Genomic DNA, 14,060 nt, shown 5'->3' with positions numbered 1-14,060 from the left:
TCCCGGGCTGTTTCCTCCAGTTCCTTTTCAGAGCTTTTAAGCAGCTGAAAGTGGGGTTGCTTGGTGCTTTAAGCCATGATGGAATTTCTCCTGTAGAAGAGAGTGCAGTCCCATCGAATTGGCCCATTCTACTTGAGTTTGAACAACTTAGAATGCCATTTCTGTGCAGATGATTTCTCCTTAGTGCATCTGGCTCTAGAGCTGAATATAAAGAAGGTTACCAGTCCCTCACGCTGCTGTCTGTCTGCAGAGCCCAAAACCAACCTGTGAGCCTCCTCTGGCTGCACGTCTTCCTGAAGAAGAGGCCGAAGGGGAGGAAGATTCCCACCAAAGTGCACCTGCTGCCACTGCAGGGCCTGAGCATCCAGCATCAGTAAGTGGCACCTCTGGGTAGTCCTGTGGCTGGAACAAAGCATAGCTGCAAGTTTCTGGTCAGACAGCACCTCCCGTGCCTGGCTGAAGATGCTGAGGGCTGGAATCCTTCCAGCTCTTCCAGAGCACTTCCCCCAGCCTGTGAGGCCTGGAAAAGGGGTGTGGAACTTGGACGCTTAGGCATCGCTTTCCTACTGTTCTGACAGGGGCTGTGAATTTGTCTTAGCCAGAGACAAGAGGTAGCATTAGGATGTCTTGGGATGCTCCTGGGGTACAAGTGAAGCCCTTTGTGCCCAGTGGCTGTGCAGGCTCCTTGTCCCCAGTGAAGAGAGCAGTGCAAAGATGCAGTTCACAGCCTTGCAGGATATGAGGAGACACTGTCCCCAGGAGGGACCAGGCCCTCCCCACAGAACAGCTAAAGTCAGTCAGTAGCTAAAGGAACAGCTGAGTTGCAGCGGGGCCTGTAGCTGAATATACCGAAGGTTCTGAATGACAGGTTCTTTCCTGACCCTCATGCTGCTGTCTGCCCACAGAGCACAGGGGCAGCGTCAGCACCTGCTCTGGCTGCCTCTGCACCCGAGGAAGAGGCTGAAGAGGAGGAATCCGCTGCCAATGAACCTGCCCCTGCTGTCAGCCTGCGGCCTGAGCAGCCCACGTCAGTAAGTGCCTGTTTTGGCTAGCAGTGTCTTTGGTGTCATTTTGTCCGTCATGTAAAAGCAGCCTTTGGATTTTGCGCCTTGAGCTGGAGAAGTGGGCTGCGAAAGCTGAGAGGTGAAGAGCCCTGGGTGTGGCCAGCAGCGTCTTCCTAGGAGCTTGCATTTGAAATGGGATCGGAGGGGCACCTCCGACGTGCAGGCATGTTTGTGACCCAAATGAATTTCTTGTCCCAGAGCTCCACCTCCTGTGTCCTGGTACCTGCACGAGCTGCAGCTGAAGGCCCTGAAGAAGCCTCCAGTCCCCAAGCTGGAAACTCAAGCCTGAGCAGCTCGTGCACCTGGAGCACGACTAGTTCCTCTGGCAGCAGCTGGAGCACGACTGGTTCCTCTGGCAGCAGAGAGCAGCTGGGAGAGAGGACAGAGGACAAGTGCCTGGCCATGCTGAGTATGTGCTTTGTGATCCTTGTCCGCCGGAGCAGTGCCTTGTGTGTGCGCGTGTCAGCAAGAGCTGTCCCACCTCCTGCTCCTCCTCAGCTGAGTGCCAGGTCCTGTGGCCTCCACACAGGACCTGCTGTTGTGCTTTGAGGTGGTGAGGGGTCCCTGGGGTGTTGCTCCTGCCTCTGAGGGCAGCTGGGCCTGGTTTGGCTTTGCCTGAGCTTCCCTCTATGCCAAAAAGAAAACAGAGGTTGTTTCTGGCTGAGCAGGAGGCTGTGACCTAGCGAATGAGTAGGCCTCAAGGAGCTCCTGTGGGGCCCAGCTCCTGTGGGGCACGGCCCCAAGGTCATCTTCAGAACTTAGCCTGGCCTAAAGGCTGAGGGATCTCATTCCTGAGGCCCATCACAGTATGGTATAACATAAGCTGCTGCTCTTGAAAGGCAGAGGGGCATTGTTTAGGCAAAGTCCTGCTTAAAGCTGGAGATCTCGGCTCTGCTGGAAGCACTTTGCAATATTCTTCCTGTTCTGGAAAGGGCAGCTGTTGATAAGAATTGATTCCAGAACCCAAGATGCCTTGGATGTTTGCAAGGATGAAAGCTTTTGTTGAATGTCACAGAGTGTTCATGGCCAAGAACAGAAAGGTTTTGTTTTTCCTGCTGCCCTTAATGTTTGTAGAAAACAATCACTTCTCCTGGTTGCAGTTTTCCGATCCCTGTCTCCTCTGACTGTTTCTCGATGTGCTTAGATTTTAGTGTAGACTTCTAGTTTTGGGCAGGCCATCTGTGCTGCAGGGCTGCTTGTCTTGCTGCTGTTGTTTTTGAGGTGGTGGTGGTGGTGGTGGTGGTGGTGGTGGTGGTGGTTTTGGTTGTGGTGGTGGTGGTGTTTCCAGGCTGACTGAGTTGAAAGGGCAGAGTGTCCCAGACAGTGGGGCTGCCTTTCTGATCTGCTGCAGGGTGGGACCTCTTCTGAAGTGAACATCTTTCCTTGGGATTTTTACAGAGATGCTGGTGAGCGAGGGAGATCCTGAGGCTAAGTACACAGAACTGGAAACGATTGGCAAAGGGTGAGTGCAGCCACAGCTCCTTCTTCACAGCGGGGGGCGGTGCATTTTGCTGGTGTCACACCTCCCCAGAGTGACAGCAGGCAAGCTCCAAAGCTGTTCAGACACTGCGTTAAGATGATGCCTGATGATCTCTAAGTACTGGTCAGCATTTATAGCTGAAGTGGCCAGAAAAGTAGAGCCCTTCCTGTGTCTGGTGCACCAAAGAGAAGCAGCTGCCAATGGCTCTGGACCCAGAACACAGCCGTCTAAGGATCCTCTATTTTGAGTACTTCTCCATTTGTGTGCGCAACAGTGGAAGCCTTTGCCTGCTCCAGCTGTGGCTGCAGGCGGTGGCTGGACACTATTTTCCTTGGAAGCTGGAGAAAGGATCTGTGTCTGGAGGCTTTCCTCCAATGGCTCTTACATGGCTTCAGACTTCTCAGAAGGCCTGAGTGGTGGTGCTTGAATTTGGCAGATAGACTCCAAGGAGAGGTGTGAGAAGGCCGAACCGGCATGTGCCTGGAAAAATCCCACACATGCACAGATACAGAAAGAGAAAAGGGAGAAAAGACCCAGACGAGAATCTGTCGTGTTCCATTTACTGTTTGCCCCGGGACTTTTTTTCCGCGGTTGGACCGCGGTGTCCTGCACTTGCAGGGACTAAAGGACTTCTTCTTTCTCTGCTGCTCTTTTGTTTCTAGGGGTTTTGGCACGGTGTGCATGGCAGTGGAGACTGCCACAGGAGAAGAGGTAAGCGTCAAGCAGCGCCACAGCTTCTGCAGTGCTGTTTTAGGACGGCATTTTATCTGTCATGTCTGCAAGGGTTTGCTTTGTTCTTGTGCAATGGAGAATGCCAGTGGTTGCTGGAGTAATGATCAAGCTCCCTAGAAGTGCCAAAGGTTTCCCAGCAGTTTTGCTCCATTCTTACCGGCACAAAATGGCTTCCTGCTTGCAAGGGGTGTGTGAATGAAAATGGGGATGATAAAGTAAGGCCCTGGGGGAAGACTGTGGGCACAGCCAGTGTTGTTAGAGCTTTGCGGTGGAGAGCTTAGACCATGTTTCTCCCAGGTTTACAAGGCAAAGGGTATCTGGCTCTTTGTCCTGGGAGGTGCCCAAGCAAGCGGTCTGATGTCCAGCCACAAGGCGGTTTGGCCCAGCCCAGCTCCATCATCCCATAATCACTGTCTCCGTCTTCCCCTTGTGGTCCTGCGCCACAGACTTTGGTTCACGGTTTTCCATGTCGTTGTAGGTGGCCATAAAGAAAATTAGTCTCCTGGAAGAGAGCAGCAGTGAACTGTGCCTGAATGAAATCCAGGTCATGCGTGGCAATAAGAACGCCAATCTTGTGACCTTTCTAGACAGGTGAGTGGTTCTGCTGTTCTGCCATGAAAGGTCATCCACATCCTGCAAGGCAGCAGTTCAACCGCTGGCAGAGGATGGAGCTGACAGAGGATGGAGCTGTTAATTCCTGTTTCTGGACTGATCGACAGTGTCTTGGGAGGAGATTGCATTGGGGCTGCATTAATCTTTGCTGGCATACCTAGTTTGACGTGTGCTTTCAAAGAGCGGACTTGGCCCTGTCTTTCTTGAGCCAACAGCCTCAAAGTTCCTGTCCTCTCTCCACATTGTTTTGTTTGGTTTGGCATTTGATTTTTTTTCCCACGGGTCTTATGTGCTGACAAAACACTGTAGATTGAGTTCAAGCCCTGGAGAGCATAGCCAATGATTATTGACTTCCTCCTGTCTTCTTCTGAGAGAGACACGGGAAGGAGAATCCATCAGGAAGTGCACGCATTCATCTCCAGGCTGTTGTTTCCTCCCTTCAGCTACCTGGTGGACGAGGAAGTCTGGCTGGTGATGGAGTACATGGACGGAGGTTCTTTACACGATGTCATTAGGGAGATTCGTATGGCAGAAGGAGAGATAGCAGCTGTCTCTCGGGAGGTAAGGGATGGCGCTTGTGCTTCCCACGGCTTGGTCGGGATGGTCCTTCCAAATGGGTGATAAGGAGAGGAGAGATTTCACCTTCCGAGCTTCCTATCTGCCTTTCTCTTATAACTGGCAGTAGCAAGAGCATCGGAAGTGCCTGCCAGTGTCCCTGCCCTTCTTCTAGTGTGTTTGTCTTTGCCTCTCTAAACACTTGCCTGGAGCCTGTGTGCGCTGCGTTCCTTCCCATTCCTTCCGCATTCCTTCCTAAGAGCAAAGGTGCTGCTGGCACCATGTCAAGCAAGTGGCAAAGACAAAGAGATACTCGCAGGACTCTCACAGAGCTCAGCCTGAAAGGAGAGCCTGGCAGCCAACGTGGTGTTGGCAAAAGCAGCCACTGTTGTCTGGCTGGAGAGAGTACAGCCACGGCAGCAGTGCTTCTTGAGTCTGTGTTTGCAGGGCACTGGCCAGAGGAACAATTGCCCTTTCTCTTTCAAAAGCAAACACACCCGCACTTAGAAAAGCACTGCTGTCCTCGTGTTGGAGCAGCAGGCTCTGCTGCCTTTGCCAGCAGCCTGTCTTGCCATGGCTCACCATCCCCCAGGAAGTCAGATGTGCCACTTCCCTGCTTGTGGGACGAAATCCACTTAGGCTCGTGTTGCTTTTTCCTCTCTCAGTGCCTGCAAGGCCTGGATTTCCTTCACTCCAAGCAAGTGATCCACCGAGACGTCAAAAGCCACAACATTCTCCTGGGCTTGGACGGATCTGTCAAGTTGGGTGGGTGTTGTTGGCCAGGCTCAGCCGTGGCGGGCTGCGGTGTGGGGCTGCCTTTGGGTGACTGCCGGTTCCCTGATGCCCGTGGCAGTGCAGGCTGCCCTGCTGTGAGCGCAGAGCACAGCCACAAGGCGCAGGGAGGTGTTGCTGGGAAGAAGGGGTAGGGGGTGCCTTTGGCTTGTGTGCGATCCTTCCCAAGCAAGGCAGTTGCAGTCTAATAGCTTCAGGGGACTAAAAGCCACTGCCTGAAACTGGGGGCTTTTGCTAAGTGGCCAATTCCGTATTTCCTCGGCTGCAGGCCTGAGGAATGGCAGCAGGGCCCCTTTGCAGCTGGGATTCCACACTGCCTTCTTGGACATTGGTACCGTGGGGAATTCTTTTGTTGGCTTCCCTAATTCACGCTGGCTTGATCAGAATGGTTTTTTTCTCCTCAGCTGACTTTGGCCTTTCTGCTCAGCTCACCGCTGAGCAGAGCAAACGGAGATCGGCTGTTGGGACAACTTACTGGATGGCGCCAGAAATTTTCAGCAGGAAGCCCTATGGCCCCAAAGTGGACATCTGGTCCTTTGGCATTGTGGGGATGGAGATGGTGGAAGGAGCGCCTCCTTACCTGATGATGACCTCCCGCACGGTACGCTGCAACTACTCTCAGATACTGCTGTCACTCGGACAAAATCTGCTCCCATTCTTCTGCTTGGGAAGCTTGCTAGCAGCTGAAAATGACGGGTTCCAGGCTGCATAGTCTCTCGTGCTTCTTGTCCAGATTATCCCCTTGGCATTTGATCACGAACTGCACCAAAACCTCACGATGCCTTTTGCTTGATGGAAGCTTTGCCTAAGGGAGCAGTGAGCAGTGCTGAGCTGCATTTGATGGAATAATCCTTGGAAATAGTAGAGTTAGATAAAAGTCTGTCTTCCGCATCGCCTGTAGAGCTGGTGTCAGTGCTCAGAGAAGCAAAGGGTGCTTTTGCTGATGGAGTTGCTCCTAATTCCATCAGCCAATGAAATCAGGGGCCAAGGCAAGAGCCTTTGCATATTGGACTGGCTATGGCTGCCTCGGGCTTTGGGTTCTTTTAGTAGGGGCAGGAAAGGTATCTGCCACCCTCGGGCAGGGAGTAAAGAGCCACTGGAGAGCGGAGCTTGTCCGGTGGGGTCTGTGTGAGCAGTTTGGGGTGTGAAAGAGGCAGGTAGAGCGTGGCATTTCCTTCTGCTCTAGGTTCAACAGCTGATAAGCACCAGGGGCAGCCCGAAGCTGCAGAACCCCAGGCAACAGTCCGCTTGGTTGCGAGACTTTCTGCACTGCTGCCTGGAGACGGACGAGGACAGGCGCTGGTCTGCCCAGGAACTTCTGCAGGTAAAAGGCAAAGCGGCTGCCGGATGCGCCAGCCACCCACTGCCAGGGGCTCCTCATCTGCTCAAGTCCAAGGCCTCGGATGGGCCCCGCTCCTAAGAATCTCCAGTCTGGGGGGCTTTTCAAAGGAAAAGAGAGGAGAATCCTGGCCTAGGATGGGTTGGAAGGAGCCTTTCAAGGTCACCTAGACCAAATCTCCTTCAGCTGAAGACATCTGAATTAATGGATTTGTGGGAATGGGAGCCATGTTGGCCCCATGTAGCAAGGTCCTGGATGTGGAGACAGAGGTGCACAGAATGCCCTCCTTTCTGTATCTTTCTTGTTGCCAGAGAAAGCCTGTTTCAGCCTGGGAGGTAAGTAGAAATTAATTTCTTCTTTTTCTCTTTGGGCAGCATCCGTTTGTAACCTCCGCCGAGCCGACCTCCAGCCTGACACCTCTGATCGTGGCAACGCAGCAGTTTATGGCCGAGAGGAGATACTAGCCCTGGAAGAGGCCATAGTTGTTTATTCTAGTTCCTAGTTCCTAGTTTCTAGCTCGTAGTTTGTAGTTTGTTTAGACTGATAGTGGAAATAAATAGGATAATAAATAAAACCTTCACTGTGTTGGAAGCTTCCCTTTGTTCTCACCCTGTCATTAAGGTCTAAATTTGCTTCGGAATGGTCAGGTGTTTCTTAAATGTGGGAAGAGCCATAGATGGGGTTTGTGGCATGGATTGGAAGCGGGCAGAAGTCTTGTGGCTTTGTTGCCGCCAGGCACAACCTGTTGTGGAGAGACAGGCTTGCAGCTGTGACTAGAGGAGCAGAGTGGGGCAAAACGGAGCAGAGCAGTGGTGTCACTGCTGGGGTTGCTGCTGTGGCTGTGGTTGCGCTGCAGCTCTTGGGAAAGGTTGGGAGTGTCTGTGTTGCTGTGGGCAGAGGGGGAGGGAGCCTGGCTTCTCCACAGGCTCAGGCACAGGTGAGTGTCCAGTGGGAAGGCGAGTTCTGCCACAGGAACTAAGGCCTACATGAGGGAGTGAAAACTGGTGCAGTTTGGATCTGCGTGAGCCAGTGTGGAGGCCTGTGGGCCTGCTAGGGGACTTCTTGGGTCTATGCTCTGGAAGAACGTCCCCTAGACTTTAACCTTTCCCATGGACTCCTGTTTTTTGTCTCAATGTACATTTGATACCTTATTAGTGATATCCAGTGATCGTATAGGGATTATTGAAAATCATTTACTTTGCGATGTTTGGTGATAATTGAGGGTATATTTGACGATCACTTAAATTTAAATTTTAGTTGCACAATATTTAACCGATTTCCTTTCCCAGTTCTCGTATTCCATCCCCCGCTTCCCTGAACCCACTATCCCTGAGAAGGACAGGACTGGAGATGGAACCTGCTCAAGAGCACAGGCCAGCCACCAGCCATCTGCCATCTCCCCTCCTTTTCTGTGCCCTTGCCAGGACGGTAGCGGCCATGCCTCCCCGGATTCTACCCTAACCCACTTTGCGACAGCCCCCAACCCTGCTCCCGCTTTCCTATTGTATTAGCAGTCCCCGATTTTTGTTGTAATTCATGTTTCAGAGATTACGGACGTAGGCGACCCCCAGAAGCCAGTCGCCCCAGTTATTTTATTTATTTAGGCAGGAGAGCCGGCACCCTCCGTACAGCCGGAGGAAGGGCTCTGTTGCCCCCACAGGAGACCCGTGCCCAGCCCCGCCGTAAGGTCCCCCACAGGCTAGTCCCCCACAAAACCTCTCCTTTTGATTTGTGTGGTTGGTGAAGGGCACCAGGGGAGGGTGCCACCACAAGTCCTTTTGATTTTCTGTTCTCTTTTGTTTTGTGGGTAAGTGAGGGGGAATGAAGTGACGGAGAGCTGCCTGGGACTCGGGCCCTCAGAAGTGAGGGGAAATGAAAATTGGATTTACTTATTGTTTAGTTATGCTCCGCAATATCAACCCGCCTGTTTCTTTAATTCTCAAGTTTAGTTAATGTCTATCAAGTATTGTGTTGTTTTTAGTTAGAACAAGGTTATTATTTTTACTACAATTGTTAGACCTTTCATTTTAAATAAAACCAAAAGGGGGCAGTTGTGGGAGCTTGTGCTGGAGGGGATGGGCCATGCAGTGGCCACACATCAGACAATCAACGACCAACACGAAGACTCGGGAGAAGAGAAGCCACAACGGATGACACCCAGAGAACTTATGGTGAGCATATCATGAAGAGTAAAGGACTCTGGGACTGACTGGGAGTGGCCATGCAGATCAACAGCCGGTGATTGGCCAGAAGGCTTCTGGAACTTGCCATGAAAGACTATATAGATGTATGTATATCTCTATCTCTATCTCTATCTCTATCTCTATCTCTATCTCTATCTCTATCTCTACTTATAGCTGAATCTATAGCTATAGCTATCGCTATAGCTATCTATATCTATGTAATCTATATCTCTATCTCTATCTCTATCTCTATCTCTATCATCTATATCTATATCTATATCTATATCTATATCTATATCTATATCTGTCTACCTGTGTTGACCTCACTTTGGCATCTTCTGAAGCAGCCTCTTTATGTTTTGTTTTGCACCCTTGTTTGTGCCCTTTTATTTATGAAATATCTTCAGTTTTGGCACTTCAGTTGTACCCGTCTCTTCTCTGTTGCTCTGCCATGGAGCACGCCACAGTTATGCTGCCGAGACCGGAGAGTTTCCCCTCGCGCCCCACGGATGCCCGGGGTGTTGTTGCTGATTCTTCTCTGGCCGCCCCACTGCTAGCTGGGTCGTGTGGGGCAGAGAAGGGAACCGGCACCCAGAGAGGGATCATTTCAGTGCCTTTCAGAAAATGACAGCAGAGCAACCTTTCTCAATAAAGCCATCTGAAATGACTTCATTGTCCTAGTAGTCTGGATTGTCTCAGGGCTGGGGGTCAAAGATATAACAAAACTCAAGAGGCTCCAACCTCCCCAGCATCTCATTTCAGTCAAGGCTGCCGACCAAATACCTTCCTGACTTTACCTAACGCTTCAGTGGTTCTCAAACCCAAACTCTTTCTTTCTTCTTGTCTTCCGTCAGCTTTACCACTTATGCCTTCTTGGTCTACAGCTGGAGAGAGTTTTCCAGCTGCCACCTCTGCTCCTCTGTCAGCCCCTTTTCCTCCTACTTCCAGGAAGCTCCCTTCCTTCCTTCCAGGGGCCACCCACAGTTCCACATACCTTTCTTGTGCACAATCATGCTCTACACACCACCTACCATTATTACACCTACTTGCCTTGGTGGAGTAATTTTGTGCTTTGCTCTCAGGAGACAGGAAGAGGTCTAAAAATTTGCCTAAGATAAATGTAGGGAGGAATTGTCTCTCCCCACTGTGGCAACCAGAGAGAAGATACAAAACTTTTAAAATATTGCTTGCAACAAACGCATCTAAAACCTATGCACGTAAATGTCTTAAAAGGTAGCAAGATAAAAACATGTAAACACTCAATGCGGTGAAGAAGAGCAATTCTTCAGTCCTGTCACCACTTCATCTTTCCGTGAAACACCTCTAGGAGGAGAAAACTCAGTCCCATTTGAACCTGCTTCAGACCGAGGAACTATCCCCTTGGTATTCTTTTGTCTTCTCTGCCACAGAAAGTTTTGGTGATCCTTTCATTAAACCAACAAAAAAAGCCTGTAAAAAGAAACTGAGAAGACATCAAGAAAGCAACAATCGCCAATAAGCCTTATTTGGCAAAAGTTATCTTATTTAAATTATCCACTGCCGTAACAACACTGATGAGGATTCTTAGCACCATGTAGGCAAACCAAAGTTAGAGGAGCCAACCATCCTTTTGAGACCTTTTCAGTTTTAGGTGACATGGGCTTTTGGTCGGATCTACACGTTCTGTTACATTCTATTTTGCAAATTTAGACTGCAGTCCATAAGCCAAAATTTCTTTTCCACGGGTCAGGTAGTATTTGTTCTAGGTGTGTGATGTTAGAGTGGTCCTCAGGGAAAAGGACATGGCTCTCTTTTCTTTCTTGTTCTCTTACCCCTCTGGCACTCAAAGCCATACTTGCTATTATAGACACTAGGTACAAGCTCCTGCTAGCATGGTTAACTAATTCAGGAGCAAACAGCCATGCTGCCATACTAGGGACATTGCTCTGGAAATGGGCAGAAAGATAAACCATGGAATGCTTTTCACTTCAGAAATGTTCCATTGCAGCTTTATCTGCAGCGGAGTTCCATTTACTGTACTGTCCAGTACAATTCCGTGCCTCCAGAGCTAACGTTAAGCACATAATTTGGGAGTCTCGAGCTGTAAATCTCACAGCCCTGGCATCAAAAGTCCTTTCGCTTCTGGTGAAGCGGCTCTGTATTCCAGGTCTGGACATACACCCAGTCTCCTGCCTGGTGAGGATATACTTGAACATTCAGGGTTATTAGTGAGACCAAAACAACCAACTTGCATGAGGAGAAAAGCATTTTCTCCTAAGGATTCTCCTACAGAGTCTCTAGTGGCAGCATTTCGGCCTCCAGCCTCTGGTGGCAGACAAGGCTCAATACCCACTGCTGCCAGAAGGAGACGCTGCAGGAGCAGTCTGCAAAGCTTCTTTAAGAATACAAGGAAACGGACTCTCCATTTAGTCCCCATTTTATTTCCAGAAAGCCTCTTAGGATGGCTGAATTCACCACCCTATCGCAACCCAATTTTGGAGGTGGTCCCGAGATTTTGTTTTCTTAATCTTGATCCTTAAATTTTGAACTAAATTACAATAACCCAGAAGAAGGGAAACGGGACATCAGCTGTTTCTCATGCATTGCTTGGGGCTTCTCCCCCGCTCCAAGGGGTCCAAACTCTTCACGCAACAGATTGTTCCCCGGGCAAAAGACCAGGGCTTTTCACCATGCGCTTCTTTCCCAAAAGGATTTATTTCATTCCCCCCCGCCCCCCGCCCCCATTAGCAAAATTCTCAAAACATTCTCCATTTCTCTTTCTTTGGGATCATTGCTAATTTTCCCGTGTAATTCAACCACTTCTGTTGCAGAGGGAGGTACCACTACCCTACACTGCCTCCTGATAAGCAAATTGCTTCTTTATCAGCCGGCAGGGCTTGGGATGAGAAGGAGGGAAGAAGATTGGCTTTGCTGAGTCGAACCTCGCCTCCAGAGAGCGGAGGAAGGTGACATCATCTTCGGGGCACCCCCCTCTGTATGTTTTAGTGGCGGGCGGAGTTTAGGCTGAAGGGCAGCGTTTGACTCGGAGGCATTAAACCCCTCGCAAGGGCTGTGGGGGTAACCTTGCAGTCAGGGAGGCCTGGCTGTTCCTCGAGTCTAGAAAACACTGGTTCCAGGCCTTCCCCAGCCGTGTTCAGTTGCAAGTCTAAAGCTCTTTGGCTTTGGACCAGCGCATTTAACTGGCTTCTCAGGTTTTGGGGGCTGGCTTCATCCCTGCATTCACTTCCTGCTCCGGCGGCCTGAGGCTGGCTATTGTTTCAGGCTCTAAGGCAATTTGCAACTGATTCAGCTCCTTTTCTAGCTGTTGGCAACTTACAGCTCTCTGAGTCAAATCTCCATGCATATGGATACCAGGCATGGTCCTTTCCTGGGATTTTAAATTTTTCTTCTACCAAAATTCATGTTTTCTCCACAAGTAACTGCGGATGGTGCTGGCTTTTCTCAGTCTCCATCTCTCTTTAGGGCTGGACAAGCTTTATATATAAGCTTTTAGCAGGTCTGCCAGTGGAGAGCAGTTGAGATCAGCTTCTGCGTGGGATTCTATTACTTTTCTGCCAGAAAATAGCAGCTTTGACTGCAAATTTATTTCTCCTTTATTATGTCATGAGCAGTTACTGCTGTATAAAATGGCCATGTCACCTCAAGAACAGCCTGCTCATTGTGCCAGTTAAAATGTAAGGCCCCAAAAACGTTGCTCTATGGGACACTTTAAAAGGACTTAAACTTGTTCACGTACTCGGACGTAGAAAAGCAGGAGAAATACTGACAAGACGTTCTCAAGAGGTCGGAACGACAAAAATAATCTTCACTGGCAACTTCTGAAAATCAGAGAACTTTGGCAAAAAATTTAGAGCGGGATTCAATCCACATGAAACATTCCATCAAGCATTAACTTAGCCCATTCAACTTCACAAACTCCAAGCCTGTTAGATTTTAAGTTACTCAAAAATCTGAGAGGATGGAATTGGAAGAATAAAGGGGAAGAGAGAAGGAGAGAAAATACCTAGAAAAGAACCAACATAGCTACCAATCCTGGTTCCAGTGGTGTTCAGCTGATAGAATTCCAAGAGGAGGTAGGGCCAAGACATGTGGTTGCCATGTCTCGGGAGTTAAATACCCTTTGGCTTTCCTGGGGCCTTCCCCAACATGGGGCTCCCACTCACCCGGCCTTTTAGGAGCTGAGTTAGGGGTTCCAGACACAGGTGTGGAGCGTTGCCTCTGCTGTGCCAGGGATCAGCGGCCACTGCTGGGCTGGGATACAGGCCTGGCAGTGTGGGGTGGGCAGAGTAGGGCATCACCTCACCAGAGCAAGGCTTGGTCTGCCCCTTTCCCCGCATACAAGCACCTGAAATGTTTTGAGCCAGCAATCTCTAGCCTCTCACCACAAGGTTTCCGGGTTCCTGTGCTTCTTGGCTGTCAAGACTCCAAAGATTTGTGGCTGGATATTAAGAAACCTGCACTTTTATTATCTTTATCCAAAAGAGGCAGCATGAGGCTTGTTTGTTCTTTCTAAGACCTTCCCTCCTTTCTGTGTCCTCATCCTGAGATAGTCCTTGTAACGCCTCTCCTCTCTCCCCTTCTCCACGACAATGGAGGGGAACAACGGAAAAACCAATCTATGAGAGGCAAAAAATGTTAGAGTTACAATGTAGTAAGGAAAAAAAAAAAAAAAAGCAGTATACAACAAGAAGAAGAAAATTGTGCAAAAGAGGTAATGGCTTAAGCGACAAAGGTGAAGTGTCACATGGGGCGCCTGGAACAAAGACAAGATGGCGAGGGCTTACAGAATGATTCTGATGGTAGATGGGGGCTGCTGGTGCTGCCTGGAGCAGCTGTGGACCTGCAGTGGCAGTTTCCTGCTCCCTCTCTGCAGCAGTGATGGTGGCAGCGGCGATGGTGACGGGTGTCTCTCCCTGCAGAGCTCTGTTTGGTACTGCCGCTACCATCAGTCCGCCATGCTGGGCGTGTGCATGGGAATCAGCTCTGCCGCTTCACTGCCTCTTCCTCCCACCCTGCTGGGCTCCATTTGGCTTGGCTGGGCTCCCTTTTGGCTTGGCTGAACTCACTTGGTATCAGTGTCACCACTCTGGGTTGCCTTGTTCTGCTGGAGCGGAAATATAGTCCCAGATGCCACCCTGGCCCTGATGGTTTCAGCCATGTGTCAGAGCTGTCACTTCTGTGCCACCCATCTCAGCCCCGTGTCCTAAGAAATACTGTGGAAGGACAAAACTGGGGGGGCTGGGGCTGGGGGGGGAAACGGTGGTGGTGCTTTGGTGCCAAGGCCTCTGTGCTAGAGGGAGCCA

General features: G+C 50.3%; 1 protein-coding gene across 1 annotated transcript; it reads left to right on the top strand.

Annotated features, from left to right (window-relative positions):
• Positions 1 to 5,667: 5,667 nt before the first annotated feature.
• On the top strand, positions 5,668 to 7,078 carry LOC137466008 (serine/threonine-protein kinase PAK 3-like). Its single transcript, XM_068177954.1, has 3 exons — positions 5,668 to 5,836; positions 6,422 to 6,559; positions 6,949 to 7,078. The coding sequence occupies exons 1-3, from the start codon at positions 5,714 to 5,716 to the stop codon at positions 7,036 to 7,038; spliced, it is 351 nt and encodes a 116-aa protein (XP_068034055.1). The 5' UTR covers positions 5,668 to 5,713; the 3' UTR covers positions 7,039 to 7,078.
• The last annotated feature ends 6,982 nt before the right edge of the window (positions 7,079 to 14,060 follow it).

Source organism: Anomalospiza imberbis, unplaced genomic scaffold (assembly GCF_031753505.1).
Source record: "Anomalospiza imberbis isolate Cuckoo-Finch-1a 21T00152 unplaced genomic scaffold, ASM3175350v1 scaffold_127, whole genome shotgun sequence".
NCBI lineage: Eukaryota > Metazoa > Chordata > Aves > Passeriformes > Viduidae > Anomalospiza > Anomalospiza imberbis.
Note: the sequence above shows the minus strand (reverse complement) of the source record. Positions and strands in the feature narration are given on the sequence as shown.

What these genes read in the sequence shown, in the direction of transcription:
- LOC137466008 (XM_068177954.1), top strand. Translation starts at nt 5,714, where the DNA reads ATGGCGCCAGAAATTTTCAGCAGGAAGCCCTATGGCCCCAAAGTGGAC. An exon ending in TGATGATGACCTCCCGCACG is followed by an intron (nt 5,837 to 6,421) that starts GTACGCTGCAAC and finishes CTTCTGCTCTAG; the next exon opens with GTTCAACAGCTGATAAGCAC. An exon ending in CTGCCCAGGAACTTCTGCAG is followed by an intron (nt 6,560 to 6,948) that starts GTAAAAGGCAAA and finishes CTCTTTGGGCAG; the next exon opens with CATCCGTTTGTAACCTCCGC.